Source organism: Pygoscelis adeliae, unplaced genomic scaffold, assembly GCF_000699105.1.
Source record: "Pygoscelis adeliae isolate BGI_AS28 unplaced genomic scaffold, ASM69910v1 Scaffold197, whole genome shotgun sequence".
Taxonomy (NCBI): domain Eukaryota; kingdom Metazoa; phylum Chordata; class Aves; order Sphenisciformes; family Spheniscidae; genus Pygoscelis; species Pygoscelis adeliae.
This window is the reverse complement of record NW_008825105.1, coordinates 2,218,130-2,233,759: the sequence shown is the minus strand read 5'-3', so window position 1 is coordinate 2,233,759 and position 15,630 is coordinate 2,218,130. Positions and strand designations below refer to the sequence as shown.

Genomic DNA, 15,630 nt, shown 5'->3' with positions numbered 1-15,630 from the left:
TGATGCAGGGCTGGCCTCGGGGAGCCGGTGGGAAGCGTCGGGAGCAGGACAGGGAATAACCTCCCGCACTCACTTGTTGCGGTCAGCCCCCAAGCAGCAGATGGAAGGAAAGGGCAAAGGCCTCGAATACTACCTCTCCCGGTTCCTTTGCCTCGCCAGCTTTGTGCTGCTGCTGATTTTTCTGGGCATCCTCGTGGTGAAGATGATTGGGTCAGGCTGGCTTGACAGGAGAGAGGAGAACTGTACGTGCGCTGGTTTAATCTTGTTTTTAAACTTTATTCTTCACCTTTCTTTTCTGCTTTCCCTTTATTACTTCCATCGCCATCACGTTTATCATTCTCATTGCTGTAACCTGACATCTCTGCTTCTGTCCCCATTTCCATCTCCCCTTGCCCATGGGAAACCTTGTTAGTCATGGAAAGTAAGTCAAGTGTGTGCTTTTTTTCAAATTAGTTTGGCCTTCAGTCCTTCAAACCCGTGGGTTTTATGGAGAGTGACGTTCCTGCTAGGCCAAGGATGTATTTGATGATTGTCCATTGTGTAACATAATGGCTGTGTAATTGTCCATTGTGTGTTTTTGATGTCAGCCTCTGCAAAGCACGGCCCTTTGTGGCCTTTATCCTGGCCACGGGAGAAGCACAGCGCTTGAATTGCTACTTCGGCACTTCAAGTGTGGCAGAGCTTTGATGAGAAATGCAAAGGGGCTTCCCCATCACCCAGTTTTTAAAGCAAGAGTTCCCCAGCTAGAGCAGATGGAAATATTGTCATTTCATGGCTTTGAACTGAAAGAAGAAGGGGTTTGGGAGGTGGTTGGGAAGGTGCGCGTCCTGAAACTCGGCATGCTGTGCCGGTAGGTGTTTGTGCACTTTGTGTGGGCTGGGAAAGCTGTTTGCCTGCTTTCCCAAAGTTAGAATAAAACTGTCCAATGTCATTGAATTTCTGATGCACCCTTTACGACTTTGTTAGCTATTTCAAAACCAGTGGTATTTTGAAGCAAGAAATCTTGTGGCACAGCTGCAAATTCTTTAAATTCTCAGGTAGTTAAGATTGCTAGAAAGTACTGCATGGTGGTCCGGTGGCTGGTGTATATCCAGTTGTCGGGGCGGGAGGGAGCTGTTAAACCAGAGGCCATAATCTGCAGAGCTAACGGCTCCAACTAAAATAAATCCTCTGCTTTTGCCTTGAGGAGGCTTGATTTAAATCCCTGTTATCACCGTGGTATTTCAGGTGACCGTGGCGTGCAGCGAATGGCATTACTAGATTGTAAAAGATCAGTGCCAAGCAGTGGATAGTAAAGGACCGTGAAACATCTACTTAAACAGGAGCTGTTAAAACATCCAGACCCCAGTTTTTACTTTCCAGCTGAACAGAGTTCATCACTTGCACCCGTTTTATTTGTTCGGCTTTCAGTGCTGCCTACCAAAGCAGCGCTTTGAATGCGCTATTTGCATAGCAAGGTACTGTGTAGAGGGAGATTAAGAATAGCAGAATCAGGCTTTAAAGTAGAGCCTTCTTTGAAAAAGATAATTACTTTCTTGATCAAAGCTCTTGTTTTGCAGCCAAGCTAACTCGCCCTCCCCTTCTCTCTCATAGTTAATCTCTTGCCTGTGGATTGTGACAGAAGAACGGATGATGTAAGCATATATTTATTTATCTTCAAGTATTGTGGATAGGGGATTCTCACAGAAGAGTAATTCTTTTAGGTGACTTCCACCAATATCAGTATTGCTGTAAAATTATTCGTTCTATCGTTTTACAGAAAAATTGTGACTTGATGAGTTGGAATTAATGGGCCAGATTAAATTAGGACTGTGTATGAGAGACTGAAAGATAAAAATTTAAATTCCCAATTATGTGAATCAATTTCTTTAATAGTTGTAACAGAAGCGATATTGGTTTGCAATAAAGCTGTGTTCAGCTTTAACAATGCAAGATTTCATCCAGCGAATTCCCTGAACTCCATCATAAAGTGTTTGTACAGCCCTGTTTCTTTTATCATAACGTATTATTAGGAGAGAGGAAAATTTCGTATTGGATTCGGAGTTACGGTTAGTCTCCTGTGATGTTCTGGAGGCAAAGAATCGGTCTGTGGTCGGTCAGATGGGATGTCTGGTGGTGCCGCCTGGGCTGTGGGCCGGGGGAGTCGGTGGCGCTTTCAGAGGATGCGCTAGCTCGCTTTTGATTCCGAAACTGTAGATCTTTGCTGCAGGTGTGTTTAACTTGAACTAGTGGTGCATGACTGAGCCAAACCCCACTGCTGGTATTTTGTTTCGGTATTTTTAGCTACTCTGACCACTGTCCTGTTGCTGACGGTCTACTCACGTTTGTTACCTGTTTCTGACTTTCAGTTCTGTCAAGCTAAACAGAAGGACATAATAATGAACATGCTGCACGAGTTGTATAACTACTTGTCCATACAAGCTGGTAAGTTCCAATTCTCATTATAAAACACTTATGAGCATTCGGCAAATGGCCTCTCCCAGCTGTCTGGACAGTTTTAACCTCAGTTTGAAGAGAGGAGTTTATGGAACAGTCAGTTCCGCTTGAAGAGCTCTGAGAAAGTCAGGTAATAGAAAAATAGAAAAAGATGTGTTTATTTTTATTCTGAATAGTGCTTAGCTAATGCACTCGTATCACTGTGCTCTTGTGGAGTGGTCCTTATTTACACTTGATATATTGGGAATTTGAGGTAGAAATATTCGTTTTTATGGTTCTTTTCTACCAACATCTTGAAATTGTCTTCAAGACACTCAGAGCCAATAAGTGTAAGCTGATATGGTCTTACAAATAAAGCGACTTAAGAAATTGCCAGCTCTCTGCTGAAATGTAGCGGCTGATGATGTGAGCGCCTCTATTTTTTCTCAGTGCAGAGTAAGACAGGCTCTCCTAGCTGAGGAGCTGACCGAGCACAGTAGTTCAGCCAGTTGCTACTATGTATGAGCAAATCTGGTCCATAACTAGTATTTTGTGATGGAGAAGGCTGCTAGAAATTCAGTGGATGAGTAGAAACTTGTTCAGCAAGACGTATAACAGCATTAATCAGTAACAGTGCTTAAGTTCCATTTTCTAGATTTCAGACCTCAACAAGGCTGAAGCCTTTAGATACTTAAGCTTCACAGGATTTCAAAATCTTTCCAAATCAGACTTCGGCACTTGCAGAATTTCCACCAGTTTTACTTAGTCTCTCAGCACATTCATTTAATCAACTTTGTGAAGCAAGATTTAGAAGATTTAGTTCCTTGCCAGCATTTCTCTGCTTGGGTAAAAGGTAGAGCTGCGATTTTGGCTCCTTAGAAGCATTTTGAATGCTGATCATTAACTCGAACACCGCAGTTTTTGATACCTGATGGAAGGGCATTAGGTCACAGAGGTGGTTATGTACTCTGCAAATGGGAGAAACAGTATTTTTTTCCCCTCATTCTGTGTTGAGTAGCTCACACACTGAAGCATGAGGTTTGATTGCCCTTATCCAGCCTATATGCAGTGGCTGAACATTTTATTAATAGTCGTAATCTTATCTGCCTACAGTATAAATCTTACCTTGTAATCATTTTGCCCAGAGCTATAGCCAATTTTAAAGGATAGCACTTCCAGACAGTTCAGTGTATTTCTGAACTGTTCAAGGGCTTTTTTTCAAAACATTATTTCTATTTCACTTTTTTTTACCAGGTAATTTTGAATGCGGAAACCCTGAGAATCTAAAAAGCAAATGCATTTGGGTTAGTGAAGCGAGGGATCATGTGCTGGTGAGTATGCTGTGAACAGCTTTGTTATAACATAGTGCTTAGTCTCTTATAAGGCAATAAATAATAGATACTAAAGCAATTTACCATCTGTTTTACTTCCTCATCCTGTTTTGTTTCTTTGCCATATCTCTAGCTTCCCCTTTGGCCAGTCCTGTTCTCAGCAGTTCTTTTGAAAGTAATCTTCTCCTACATCCCCGATTCAGACCCTGTAAATCTAACTTAATGGTTTGTTGTTTCACCATAGTCATCAGTCTTCTGAAACCAGAAATTTCCCTGGATTGAGGGCTGGGCAGAAGAAGGATTTTTCTATACCCCAAAGTGTCAGAAGACAGACTGCTTTGATCTAGCATTCCATTTCTTTCATGGTAAACTGTCAGTAAGATTATGTCGTATTTAGTGGTTAGTCTTAACAGTCTGGGATAGTGTTATTTTACAGAGTGCTTCATGCATCATCTACCATAGTCAGAAGACTTTAGTCCAGACAGCCCTTCAGATTTAGTTCTCCTTCCTCCAGATTGCAGAATTATGATTAGAATTAACCTAGGGACAGACTGTATTAGAATGAATTCTCCCACTACTGTAATGAAATAATGTTATTCAGTATTTTAAATGAACGGAGAACTAATCTTACGGATTCTTTTGAACAGAATGTAACCGGTAGTTCCCCACAGAAGTTTGAAGCTGCCTTGCACTGGATACTAAACAGTAACAAGGATTTAGGGATATGGTAAGTGGAAGCCCACTGTGTCAAAGTTATGTTTCTCGGTGTTGGCTGATACGTAATTTGACATCCTCTGTGGTGGGCCCTAAAAGCCTCCCATACCTCGTTAGATTTCAGAAGATAATCTGGGATTGGCTTTGTCAGTGCTTGCTGGGCAAGCTTCCAAATGAAAAGTACAGCCCTGCAAGCAAAAACTGGCAACTGAGCTCATTCCCTGGGAGTCTGTTTCCCAGCCTTTGCACCGGGGGACATCGCGTTCGTGAACGCACTGTCCTGCAGATGAGGCGTAAATCTGAGGTCAGGGCTGCTTATGGCTATTGAGTTATGTTGTGCTTCCTGCAAGGTTTAGAAGTGGTGGTCCTGGTGTCCTGCCCACGGTCCTGCGACTACTGTACTCTTGTTAAACTTGCCCATATACTCACTTTTCCCAAGATACCTTTTCTTCAGTAGAGTTACTGTAGGCAGAGCTTCAATATTGTGTGGAGCTGCATCCTTTGACCAAAAGGTTTATTGGACAGCAAAGCACTCTCTTCAGTAGGTAGCATCATCCATGCATTGGGATCCTTTGGAGCAAGTCCCGGTGAGGAGGAGAGGAAATTGGATTGTTGAATGGTATCTTTCCTTCAGTGTCAGTTGTCTTTTTGGCAGAACACACAGTACATGTTAAAATGAATGGTCTGAGTGCCTATGTAGGGTGTTGGTTGATCATCAGTGGGGCTTTTTTTCTCTTGGGTTTCTTGGCTAGCAGTCTCTTCAGTACATGAGAAATAGCAGAAATACTATTTTTTTCGGGTAAAAGAATACATCATTCAGGCCGTAACCTAATGAAAGACTGTTATCCAGAGTCCACAGACATCATTACCTTCCTCTGGGAAGTGCGGGCTGCCTCCAGTCTGTGTTAAGTCTGAAGTCGAACATTTGTTTGCATTTTAACACTGCTAAATGTATCTCTGATTAAATGAATTGTAACAGTAGTAACGCTGGAGTTGGTGGGTATAGCTTGTATGAATTCCCACTGCTCGATTTTTCTCTGAAAAACTTCTGCAGCTGCTGCTATGATCTAAGGATCAGACAGTGTCTGCTGCTTTGATTATTGGTGTGTGGCGAATTCCCAGGACAGGACATAGCTTCCTTAGTGGCAGGTTTGGATTTGTAGGTGGGCTGGGATCCAGAGTTTTCAAATTCGTATTTTTATACAGGAGCACTGCTCATGTCAGGAGCCGTGTGATATAATACACTCCCATTTTTTTATTTTCATAATTAGCAACTCTGCCGGCTGTTTGCCAAATGGATCCACTTTCACGAAGTCTGCATAGCGTGCAGAATGAGTGTTCGGCATGCCTAAAAACCTGCGGGTGGCATTTTTAGCAAACGCTACATGAGATTATTTTCTAGGTGCTAGTCTGAGAGGCAGAACTGAAAATGAGCTCTGCACTGGGTGATTCTGCTGCATATTTTAAATATTTTAATGGAATTTGGATTGTAAATAAGACAAGGGGGTGGGAAACAACTGTGTGTCTCCAGCTACTGTAGAATCCAGTAACCAGATACAAGCTGTCAGCAGTTTGTGAGCTGTGCACTAGTACATTGAGAAAATGTCTTTGTCTAATAGGTTTTTCGTTGCAAAACTAGAATGAATTAGTAGCTTAAAAAAATAAAATCCCCTTTAGTCCAATTCCTCTGAATCTGATGGCTCTCACTTGGATTACTTGATGCCTGTTGGCTAAGAGTATCTAATAAGGAAACCGCATCAGTGTAGATCTGTATATAAAGAAGTGCGTTAAAAGCGTATCGGGTAGCACAGCAGGTGTGTAGAAGTGATTTTGCAGGAGGATGTGTTATCGATTTTGCCATGAATGCTTTCCGAGGGTGTGTCTGTTTCTCACTGCAGATACAGTTGATGCGTTGTCACTTTTCTAGCTAAACTGTTTATGCTCATCTGTACTGAGGAAAACAGCACAACCTCCACGGACATTCACAGTCTCCCTCAACTGCTCTCTCTGCAATTGCTGATGAGTGACTCAGTAAACATTTCCATTTCTCTGTGCTGGGAGGTGGGAATCCAATTTAAAGTTTAATCTTCTGCATGCTGAGAGGTGCTGTCACAGAGTCTGCAGAGGGAGACTTCAGTTTACCAGTGGGAGTTCAGCCCTGCTGCCTTTTCTAAAGCCATATCCATTCCTTGCTAAGCAGCTAGTCCCAAAATGTTCTGGAAAGAGGAGCTGCGAGGATGTTGGTGTATTTTCTATGTGGTGTACAAAACGAGTTACTGCATCTGCAGTCTGTTTGTTCTCCCCGTCTTGATTAAAGACTGCAGTTGGAGTGTCTGCTCTCTTCTGTGAAGATTTTCTGCCTCTTCCCATCAGGTTGAAAGGCAGAGACCTTTCGGAACCAGTTACCAAAGTGGAGGAAGTGTTCTGTCTCGAATCGGCCCATCCTCAGATGGGGCTCGGCTGCCGTTTCCGCCGAGCAGTGGTCACTGCCGCTATGAACCTTTTCCTGTTCTTCTGGAGTAAGTCGTCGGTGTTAGTAATCAGCTTCTCCCCTTGCTAGCTGTAGAGATGAACCTGTGCACGTTTTCCCAGCCATATGAAATTACTAACAGAGGTGAAATAAATCTGCTGATGAGTTAATTTCTAATTAACCTTTGTTCTGGCAGCAGAGGGAGACCTGTAGACCTGCTCTTGTGCTGTGAGTGCTTAACACTTAGCTAATCAGCTTGCTGATTTAAAGTATCTGGGTATTCCTCAAGTACTCATTACTATGGTCTGCAAAATGAGTATGCTAACCTACCTAAAAGATTCGTTTTTTCTTTCTTTTCTTGCACTAAGCTGCAAAGTATTCTAGCCTCTTTAATAATGACTTGTAGCGTTTCAGTGTTAGAGGTTTTATTGGAATAGTCTGTCATGCCCCAGCTGAGACAGAGGTCTTGCTGAGCAGGGTGATAAGGAGAGATGAGTGTCGAGTAGAAGAGTTTCTAATCTAGCCAGACAAGGTGGGGGTGAAAGGGGGTAGTTATGTTTATTGTAGAGACTTGAGATACTAAAGTTAGCTCATGCCGTAATGGGGGCGTTTGTCAATGCTAAACCTTCAATATAGATCTGAATTTCGGGCTGGCGCTGGAGCCCCAGGCTTTATTTCCTTATCAAGCAGCTATCTTCGAAGCAGTGGAGCTTGACAGTCTTCCTAAGTGATTATTGTGGGAGAGGCCTCTAGCAAAGAGATAGCTCTGGGACTTGGAGAATGAAGCCCTGTGGTTGTGCTGGGGTTTCTGGTGTGGGGGGAAAAAAAAAAAACCTCCATGATGAGGCCTTCCAACCACCTCTTTCCACATGCATGCGTGCTCTTCTGCTGCAGGTGTTGTCAATACCAAGGTTTTTGTGGGGCACAGCTGCACTGGTGAACAAAATGAATTAATTGGATTCAGTTCCAAGCAGTCCTGGGGTAGCAGGGAGTAAAAGCTGCCTCTGGGGAGAGGCAGTGTCAGAAATAAAACTGCTAGCATCCAGCGAGTACATGTCTGTCAGTTATTGAATTCCATTTGTTTTTATTCTTCTAGGTCTGATAACTCTTTGGGGGATCCTGATCTTCCTTAGGTATCGCTGGCGGAAGATGGAGGAAGAGGAACAAGCCATGTATGAAATGGTGAAGAAGATCATAGGTAGAATCCAGTAGCTGTGTAAATGCAAGTAGCCCTGTTCTTCTCCCTGCAGTGTTGAGGTCTCTCACCGTTTTGTCCTCCTGCCCTCCAGCTGTTGTCCAGGACCACTATAAGGAATGGGAACGGAATTTGGAACGCTACCCCTATGTTGGCATTTTCCACGTTCGGGACAGCCTCATCCCTCCTCAAAGCAGGTGAGCTGAATTTTATTCATTAAGGAGGGCTGTCAGTGTGATGTTACTCAGCTCAGCTAAAAACTGCAGTTACGGGGCAACAGACCGTGAGCAAACAGTTGATGGGAAGCTGGACCTTTCAGTTTATAAAGGATTTTGACATAATTCAGGCTATGTCTTAACCTGCTGCAGATTAATGTGACAGTCCCGGGGCTGATATTTTGTGCAGTCACACAGGTATATTGTCATTTTCTATCAAACAGTAATTGGATTTTGTTTTGCTTGGGTATGGAGTATCTGATTTTCTCTCCTTCATCTAATGTGTGTAGGATGCTATCCTCTTTCTCAGCCGTTGTACCTTATTCTCCGGACAGGTGCTGAGCTTTTTGGAACAAACCTTCCCATGAGGTGAATAGGGTGCTGGGCTCTTCTGAAGCGGTCGTGTATGTTGCTGCCTGGAAAGTTAACCGGTTTGAGTTGGGCAGCTTTGTAAGGGAGATGTAGTGAGGTGGCTGGTCTTGGTGCTTTTTCAAAAAGGAATTGTGGTCGAGATAGTTGCTCCATGGGTGGTGGGGTCAGAGGGCTGCAGCCTGGTTCTCGGTGGTTTACGTGCCACTTGCTCCATCTCTGCAGGAATGTTCCTTGTGTTTTGGTTAAATGGAGCTACTTTGTTCTCCTAACGGCACAGAACACTACGGGTGCTGCAGAGTCTTAAACGTTCTCACCCTTTATCAGTCATGATACCACTAGTAGGAAAAGGAGTTATTTCAGCTGTTTTGAACCAGTCTCTGTGTCTGTGGTGCCCAGAATTACTAGACACTGATTCAAAGCTGGGGTGAACTTCAGTTTGTCCTCCCTGGTCTGAGACTCTCTGCTTGCAGGAAGGGTGAGGGCAGTTTGCTAATCGAGTCCCTTCACAATACGAATTGAGCTTGAAATTCAGGGCAGTCGTCAATTACTGGTACTGACAGAGGGTCTCATCTTCCCCCTCCCCAGGCAGGACCTATGTTTAACTGGCCTGGCCTGAAATTGCTTCTAAACCAGAATTCTCGTTTAATCTCCTTTACTGTCTGCACAGGGAACAGGAGGCAGCTAGCAGTAGCTTGTTCAGCAGCCACAATTGCTGTAAGCAGGAAAGCACAATGAGGATATGATTCTAATTTATTTTCTTTTTGTTGCTGTTCCTTGCAGAAAAAAAATGAAGCGGGTCTGGGAGAGAGCTGTGGACTTTCTGGCTTCAAATGAGTCACGGATTCAGACAGAGTCACACAGAGTAGCAGGAGAAGATATGCTTGTGTGGAGATGGACTCAGCCTTCTTACGTCTCGGATTCAGAGCACTGAAGAGGAGCAGAAGTTGAGCAACTGTTGATATGGACCTCTGCAAGGGGACAGTCCCTTCTCTGGTGATGGGAAAGAGCAGGTCACGGTCCTAATCTCCTGGGGTTGGGGATTGCACGTATCTGTTTGCTCTTCTTTCTGAAAAACTTCACACACAAAAATTCAGGGCAATAATGTTGGCTTGGAAAGAAGATGGGCTTGAGCTGGTGGGAAGCTAGAATTGCACCAAAGTTAGCCTTCCAGCAGATATCTGGCTTCCGTAAGCAAGCAAACCTAGAACAACTTTTTAAAAAGAAAAAAAAAACCCACCATACCTAATATTGAGGGTGTTTAAAATTTGACCTCAATTCTGCAAAGGCCAACTGGTGGCAATGTCCATCAGGGAATGTGTTTAAAGAAGATTAACATTTCCCATGGAAACATAAGGGTGGCAGTAGTTAAGATGCATTTTGTTAGAATTTGGTTTTATCAGTACAAAAACAGTGATGAAAGCACTTGCTGCTTCCTGGTGAGGAAAATGTTTGTGTCGGCTTCACCCTTTAAAAATGGGGGAGAGGGGGGAAAAGTCAGGTGAAGGTAGTCCTAGAGGGAGGGCAGTCTGATGTGCCTTGGTGGTTTGGGCTGGGTTGGGTGGGACGGAGGAGCGGTTGTGACCCTGTTACACCTTTTAAGTCTGCAGTCTGTGTGCTTTGGGATTTCGGGGGGGGTGGGGTGGGGGGAATTTGGGTGCAAAGTAAAGTATATAGGAAGCTTCAGAAAGCGCTTTCTTGTGGCTACAGCCAAAGGGACTGCTTCATGGGCTATTAAAGAGCAGCTTTGGAAAGGCTGTTAGGGCTGAATGTACATGTTTATCCTGGGCAGCTGCAATGTGTGTGCTGCGTGTCAGAGCAGGGGTGTGCCACGTGTGGAGTGTCAGTACAGGGATTGCCAAGTCAATGTTCCTGCAGCCTCACACTAGGTACAAGGAGCAGCGATCAACCCTCTGTTCGTGCTGCAGGCATCCTATTTTGTATCTATAATCATTTGGTTACTTAAGTTTCTTTTTATGTCCGGCAAACGAGCGTTTGTTTCAAAGAAAATAGCACCAGTGTGTGGCAGTTTAGGCTAGGCAGAGATACTGCTAATCTGCTCTTCCCAGTATTGTAAAACAGCTGTCCAGCTCACCACTGAAGACAGCAAGGACCAAATTAATTTCTGACGTAAGCTAGTAAAACCTGCAGAGAGAAGCCAGCGTTGATTTGAACCCCTGTAACCAGTGGATGTTGTTCTTAGCGTCACGGGTACGGTGTGAACGCTTGCATTCATCTCTGGCGCTGGATGCACGGAGAGCTTCCTCTCCAGGCTCTGGCTTGGCTTAGGACGGCTGCCGAAGCCCTGCTCGCCGCTTTGCAAGGCTGGTGATGCCCCGTACAAGGTGGGTTCCTTCTGCCAGTCCCTGCTCACCTCCCGGTGTGAAGTCTGCACTTCTCCGCCCCACTGCCGGCTTTGGTGGGGTTTTCCACCTGCGCGCCCCGCGGGCTGCTGCAGAAGGACTGCAGAGACTCCTTACGTACCTCCTGCTGGCGGTCATCCACCGGAACGAGTGGAGAGAGCAGATTTCTCCAGGAACAAAACACAGGGAGGTCTTTCCCATTCAATGGGAAATATTCTGCGTGGAGTTGACTCTTACCCCGTATTTTCTTTTCGGTTGCAAAGGGGAAGGCGTTTGAACAGACGAGGAGACTCAACAGCTGTCTTCAAGACAATGACCAGCTTCTTCCACTGGTAATAAAATAGGGGATAAAGGGAAGGCAGCCTTGATTCTTCTAGAATGTTGTAACAAGATCGTCACTGCTGCCGTAGAAATGTTTGCAAACACCGGTGCCTACATTCTTAAGCCTTTTTAAAGTATTTGTGGGGTTTGGGCTAGCTTTTTTTAACCGTCCAAATCCAGAAGTGGAGAGTCAGGCATTGGCAGTCATCTTTTTGTATTACACTTGTTTTTGTAGAATAAATTTCACTGGCTTGGTGCTGTTTCTTACATGTTCAATTTAGCTCTGTAAATCAATATATAAAATAAATTTATTACAAATAATTTGTTACCTTTATTTTTATTGAGGAGTCACAGATTGTTCCAAGTGCTTTCGCTCAGGCAGATTAAATAGATCCTGCTGTGGGGAGCTCGCGGTTTCTAAGAATAAGACTGAAGATGGCATGGGGATTGCATGACAGCCTAATGAGAAAACGTTTCATCACAAGATCCTTGTGACGCGCGGTGATCTCGGCGCAATAGCCAGCAGTCTCAGGTGTTTGGTTGCAAATGAAATCTGTGTTTTGGGAATAGTTGGCATTAAGCAGAGATGTGTACGAAAAGCAGTTAGCTTGTTTAGCTGCATTTTGAAGAGATTGACAGCTTGGAGGGTTGTGAAACCGTAAATGTTAGTTTAGCAGGTTGATCAGTATTCCTGTGGCCCATAATAAAGCAGTTGTTGCACCATCCCATTCCTTGCTTTAAATAAGCCTCCGGTAACTGAGTGAGGGTGCCTCAAGCTTCACGTGTTTTGCACCACTTCTCTGAAAGGCAGATCCCTCGCACGTTGGGGTGTCTGAAGTCAACAGCCGCTGCAGAAAATCTTGACTCTGGTCCAAGCTGCTGATCCTGTGTGTGGTGGCATCCTCAGGCCGCGGTTAGCTCGCCTGTTTTTTGGGACGCGATGTGAAGCGCCAGGTGATGGTAATAGGAAGACTGGGACGTAATGAGGGTGTTGGGTACAGTGCTGGGGTGGGATGGGTGTCCCTTCCTGCCCTTGCTCCCAGGCTGTTGCCTGTCACTGGCCACCTCGCTTCCCTTCCCGTGTCCCAGAGGTTAATACGCTTTAAGGAAGGCTATTACAAAGCACTGAAAAAGGGGGGATATTTTTGTCAAGGATAAAGGCAAAAAGTCAAGTCGTAGACTATTTACCAGATACCCAAGGTTTCCATGGTTGCCTGGTGAGTAGAAGACACATAACTCAGTCTTGCCAGCAAGATGTGCTTGTCTTTAGGGTCCGCTTCCCTGAGTGTTTTCAATTCCTCTCTCACCTCAGTGTCAGTGATTCAGAACATGCGCTAGCAAGAGTTTCAACTTCTTCAAAGTCTACTCCTGAAACGGCACGAGTAGTCCATGAATCATCGTTGTGTAACTTCTGTGGACGTGGTTGACTCACTCGTGTTTGGTTAGAGAAATGTTTATTTAAGCTCATAATGTAGGTCTGGATGACAAAGGGGGAGATTTCCACCGGCACAGAAGGAGGTTGGCTCCGCGGCTGCCGTGGAGGTCGGTGGGAGCTGGCTACCTCCTCTTTGACATTGAGTTGTTGCCAACGTCCCAACGCTTTGTTTGGGAGCAAAAGGGAAGCAAGGCTAAATCTTTCCTCTGAACCTGCATTCCTGTTCAGATGCTTTTACCCAGTCTAGGTGAAATGTATTCAAGGTTAGGAAACGGTCTTCAGTTTGGTGTAATTACATGTGCCAGAGGATGTTTGCTTTCAACCAAGCTGCCATGTTTTCTGCGATAGGCTGCCCCCCGTGTCCCTTCTTTCATTTGCTATCTTGAGAGCAGTGAAGACTAGTTTCGTGCCACGCTCACTGCCAAGCTCCTGCTTGCTCTGTACAAACTGTATTGGTAATTTCTGTGGTACTAGCAGTTTTCCCAGAAACCCAGGCCCACTCAAAGAAGAGGGAATAGCTGGGTTCATCCCCCTGCCCTGCTCTCCTTACAGCTTGCATTCGCTCACATCCCCCTCCCACTTTCTTGCAAAGTCTTACGTTTCTATAAATAAATTCTCCAACGGTGGGCTGATAAAGCCATCGCATCCCCTTACTGTCAGAAAGGAAAATATGTACCAACAAGGAATCTAAAATAAAATTTGCCCTTTATCTTTTCATTTCCTGCTTCCATTTAAAGCATTTCACGTTAAATGTTTTGTCTCCTGCTGACGTGACAGCTGATGCTGTGCCTTATTTATGGGGCACAGAGTCAGGGTGCTGTGCCAGTTCTGGAAAGATCAACGTGAACCGGAGAAGAGAAAGCATGGCCAGTGAGTCCTGCCCGGAGGCGTCTCCCTCCGGCACATCCCCTGTCCGAAGCAATTGCTCCCCAACGCTTCCCCCGGGATTTCCACTGTGACTTCATTCAACCTTTAAAGAACGGCCTCCAGGTAGGTGTTGTGAAAGGTTTTTGTGCACGTTAATGAACGGACCCTCGCTACAGCAGAGCGCGAGGTGCGAGTCCTGTCCTCATCTCCCTACCCCTTGGAGGGCTGCCGGCAGCTGCAGAGCAGGCTCCAACACGGGGACCAGACCTCTGCGCTTAACCTCAAAGTTGCCCCTTATTTTTGTAGGGACGCTTCTGTAAGGCTGGTGAGGTCTGAGGCAAAGCCCACGGGTGTCTTTGAATTGGCTCTCCGAGACGAGGAGACCTCCAGTGGGTTGTGGAAATGTTGCTTGGCTTTAAGCTCGTCTCGCCCAGGGCCCCCCTGTGCTCCCCCTTACCCGGCTCCTGGCAGAGCAGCAGCTCCCTGGGGATGTGCTCTCGGGTGGCAGGACACAGGAGCCCCCGCTGACCTCCCCTCTGACGGAGGAGACCACCTGCCCTGAGTCACTTCGCAGCAACCTGCTGTAGGGCCAGATTCAGTGTTTACATCCCGGCTCCAAAACAGCTCTCGGCATCCAAACAGCAACAGCAGAGAAAAACACCCTGGGATGGTGAGGAGCTGCTGGCCGGGGGCTGGGAGCAGGGCCGGGCTCGCAGGGTGCAGCTGAGCTATTTCCATGTAAAACAGCTCCGAAACGGGTCCCAGGGGGTTCCCCGTGCTCCCTCCGGGAGAGCATGAGCTGCTTTGCTCCCAGCCGGGGTCCCAAAGGTGCCACCAGCAGCAAGGACGCCCTGACAAGGGGTTACGTGTGTTTGCCAGCCGGCAGGTGAGGCTCCAGCACCCATCAGCAGCACAAAGGGTATTTCCAGCCCCCGGGGCTGGCTCAGGGCGAGGGAGGGACCCAGTCTGGCTGCCTGGCCCCAGGGTGGGGGGGCTGTCCTGGCATCACCATGGCACGGCTGCAGCTCCTGTCTGGCACTCCTGCCTGTTCGGGGGGAGAAAGTGGAGAATAAAACAACAGGAAAGACTTAAGGATGGTCCAAAGCCTTTGGAGGTGGAAAGGGGAAAAACCTGCACTGTTGGCATCTGTGCAGGAGGGGAAAGGACGGGCGCAGCACAACGGGGTCGGCGTCGGCTCCCTGCGTGTCCTCGGCAGTTTTTGTTGTTTTTCTTCAATGTCCAAGGCAACCCTCAGTCACACAGCTTCACTCCAGCTCTCCCGCAGATATAAATTTAGTCCTTTAATATGAGAAGGGCCCTGCACAGGTCACGTCAGGATGAGGCTTGGTGGTGCTGAGGTTACCCGGGAGCTGGGGACCAGGCAGCCCTGGCTCACTCGAGGCTTGGCCTCCGCTTTTATTAATGACAGCGTGCGCACCCTGCCCCGAGTCCGTGCTGGGCTGGGAGAGGTTTGGAGTCAGGACCGAGGCTGCAGCCTGCAGGCTAGCAGAGGGTAATAATATCTTTGTGCCAGTAATTAGTTCCTAATTAGCATAGTTTTAATATGAGGCAGAGTTGCTCTCCCCTTAGAGTGCTCCGCTTTTTACAAGAAGCTGAGTAATTGCCTCTGCGGCCGTTTGGCAGCGGCAATCAGCTCGGCTGCCTGCCCAGGGACCCCGCAGCCGCTCACAGGCTCTGGTTCAGGCATCCTCCGTGCGCTTGTTTTAATGGAGCGATAACTGCAAAGGACATGTCTCCCGGCCCGGCGATACGCCCGACATAAAAATGACATTGCTTCAATTAACACATGCATTAAAAATACACACGATATCCAGCAGGACGGGCTTCTGCAAAGGAGAAGGGTGTGTGTCGGTGGCATGCTGCAGCAGCCGGGCACCCGTGCTGGGCTCCCTGGGCAAATCGGGGTGCTCGGTC

The 15,630-nt window shown here is 46.4% G+C and overlaps 2 protein-coding genes across 3 annotated transcripts in view; both read left to right on the top strand.

Annotated features, from left to right (window-relative positions):
* Positions 1-12: 12 nt before the first annotated feature.
* Positions 13-11,705, top strand: LEMD2 (LEM domain containing 2). 2 transcript variants are annotated; one of them, XM_009327405.1, is made up of 9 exons: positions 13-242; positions 1,594-1,634; positions 2,349-2,424; positions 3,670-3,746; positions 4,394-4,473; positions 6,834-6,979; positions 8,027-8,128; positions 8,220-8,322; positions 9,493-11,705. In XM_009327405.1, the coding sequence occupies exons 1-9, from the start codon at positions 101-103 to the stop codon at positions 9,641-9,643; spliced, it is 918 nt and encodes a 305-aa protein (XP_009325680.1). In that variant the 5' UTR covers positions 13-100; the 3' UTR covers positions 9,644-11,705. The 2 variants fall into 2 exon arrangements, with proteins under 2 accessions (XP_009325680.1, XP_009325681.1); XM_009327406.1 differs by lacking the exon at positions 13-242 and adding an exon at positions 331-421.
* A 1,930-nt stretch (positions 11,706-13,635) lies between these two features.
* The window catches only part of IP6K3 (inositol hexakisphosphate kinase 3), a 19,818-nt gene continuing 17,823 nt past the window's right edge, over positions 13,636-15,630 (top strand). Inside the window, exon 1 of the mRNA XM_009327402.1 lies at positions 13,636-13,818. The gene's annotated coding sequence lies outside the window, so the exon portion shown is untranslated. The remainder of the gene's footprint in view (positions 13,819-15,630) is intronic.

Excerpts from the sequence above, each read along its gene's own strand:
- LEMD2 (XM_009327405.1), top strand. The coding sequence starts at position 101 with ATGGAAGGAAAGGGCAAAGGCCTCGAATACTACCTCTCCCGGTTCCTT. Across the intron at positions 1,635-2,348 it reads GTGACAGAAGAACGGATGAT|TTCTGTCAAGCTAAACAGAA; the intron begins GTAAGCATATAT and ends TCTGACTTTCAG. Across the intron at positions 2,425-3,669 it reads CTACTTGTCCATACAAGCTG|GTAATTTTGAATGCGGAAAC; the intron begins GTAAGTTCCAAT and ends TTTTTTTACCAG.